Raw genomic sequence first — 2,083 nt, 5'->3', positions numbered from 1 at the left:
TCATCTGCAGAGTATCAAGAACTGATCTCAGATGTTTTAAAGAATCTTTTAAACTGAATTATCATGAAGATCACAGTTTCACTGAAGACACAAACAATGTGAAGTACAGACGTAAAGACCATGTGGACGTAAAGACCATGTGGACGTAAAGACCATGTGGACGTAAAGACCATGTGGACGTAAAGACCATGTGGACGTAAAGTCTGTGTGTCTGCAGACTGTTTCTGACTGTTGGATTATTTTCAGCCTCCAGAAACAAATTTTTCTTCTGTGAAATCATCGTTTTAATTTAATTTGTTACAAAATCTTTATTGACATGAAAGATAAACAACCTGCAAGACGATGATTGGATGATGCTGATGATGACTGGGTGTCTTCCTTCAGGTCCTCAGTGGGAAGAGGAGGATGGAGCTTCTTCCTGGAGACAGAGACAACCTCGCCATTCAGACAAGAGGAGGACCAGAGAAACACGAAGTGACCGGCTGGGTGCTGGTTAGTGTTTTATATACAGAGAGAGTATATATATATATATATAGAGTATAAATACTGTCGATATGCACGTTATGTTGTGACGTCCTGAGAGCTTTTGTCTCGGAGCTGTGGACGTGCGGCTGCAGGAAATGTCAAACGTTGACAGAAATCAGTGGAAAATGTTTTCATTGATCCGAAACACTGAAGCAGAAAAACCTTTTGTGACAGGAAGTGATGTCATGTTGGGCCAATCAACATCACTGACCGTGCCTTTATTTCAGATCTCCCCTCTGACCAAAGACGAAGAGGGATCGTACGAATGTCACGCCACCAACTCCAAAGGAGAAGCTTCAGCTGTCGGCGCCATTCACCTGGTCGAGTCCATCGATGACATCATCGTCAAGAAAGGTAACAACACAAACAACCACAACACGCGGTCCAGTGTGTCGGATTTTGGGGGATTATGTTGTTATGTTTATGTTTACATAGAGAGCAGATTGAAAACATGATGTCACGGCGAAGTTGACCTTTGACCTTTTCATTATTCATCATTTTATCCTGTGAGACATTTGTGTGAAGTTTTGTCATAATTAGCACATTAATTCTTGAGCTATGGACAAAACAAGTGACCTTTGACCTCCAGATTGTAATCAGTTCACGGTTGAGTCCAGCTGGACGTTTTTGCCAAATTTGAGGTAATTCCCTCGAGGCGTTCTTGAGACATCGTGTTGATGAAAGTGAGACAGACTAACGAAAAAGTGGCGATCCAGCTGTTTGTAAAAACTCTGACCTGATGATGTCATTTCCTTTCAGTGACGAAGGAGGACGAGCTGTGATCACCTGATCAGAGAGGAGGACGTCACAGGAAACGGCTGAGGACGTTTAAAACTCAGTGAAATCTGATTTTCTTTCTTCTTTGTTTTCATGTTCTGATTTTAAAATAAACATTTCGATGAATAATTTGGTTTCAGTAAAAAAAAAAGAAATCTTTTTTTGTTGTTTTCCTTTTTTCTCTTTATCTTTTTTTCTTGATTTTTTCACGTCTTTCTGGATTCAAAGTTGAACTTTTTTATTTTTATTTTTTTTCGTTTATTCTCTGAACTGAAATCATTCATGCTTTTATTTTGGAAAGATTTAATCTGTATTGATCATCAGCTCAGAGTTTCGTATTTAACCATTTTAATCTCTAAGTTGCAGTTTCTGATAAAACTGAAATGATTTTTAATTCTCTTTAACTGTAATAAAAGTCGAGTTTTTATTTTGTCGAGTGAAACTGATCAATAATCAATGTTTGCTGTTTCACTGTTGAATAAATCGACTTCAAAGTTTCCACTTTGTTCTCAGACATTTCTGTGACACCTGAATCTGTTTGACACGATTGATTTTATTTGTAAGGCGACAGCTGCCGATTCTTTAAACTCTGTCCGCTCTGTGAGCACGACGTCAATTTGATTCATCAGATATTAAATACCAACGGACTGATCGATGTTCTGATCACTGATCGATCAGCTGAAATACACCAGCAGAGTAAAAACATTATAATTATCAGCATTAGTATTAGTTATCATTTATAAGTGTTTTTATTATTATTGTTATAACCATTATTATTATA

General features: G+C 37.7%; 1 protein-coding gene across 1 annotated transcript; it reads left to right on the top strand.

Moving 5' to 3' along the window:
• Nucleotides 1-385: 385 nt before the first annotated feature.
• LOC121938890 (insulin-like growth factor-binding protein 7) lies at nucleotides 386-1,799 on the top strand. The gene is made up of 3 exons (XM_042482043.1): nucleotides 386-492; nucleotides 753-879; nucleotides 1,285-1,799. The coding sequence occupies exons 1-3, from the start codon at nucleotides 406-408 to the stop codon at nucleotides 1,305-1,307; spliced, it is 237 nt and encodes a 78-aa protein (XP_042337977.1). The 5' UTR covers nucleotides 386-405; the 3' UTR covers nucleotides 1,308-1,799.
• The last annotated feature ends 284 nt before the right edge of the window (nucleotides 1,800-2,083 follow it).

This window comes from Plectropomus leopardus, unplaced genomic scaffold, assembly GCF_008729295.1.
Source record: "Plectropomus leopardus isolate mb unplaced genomic scaffold, YSFRI_Pleo_2.0 unplaced_scaffold3708, whole genome shotgun sequence".
Taxonomy (NCBI): Eukaryota; Metazoa; Chordata; class Actinopteri; order Perciformes; family Serranidae; genus Plectropomus; species Plectropomus leopardus.
Note: the sequence above shows the minus strand (reverse complement) of the source record. Positions and strands in the feature narration are given on the sequence as shown.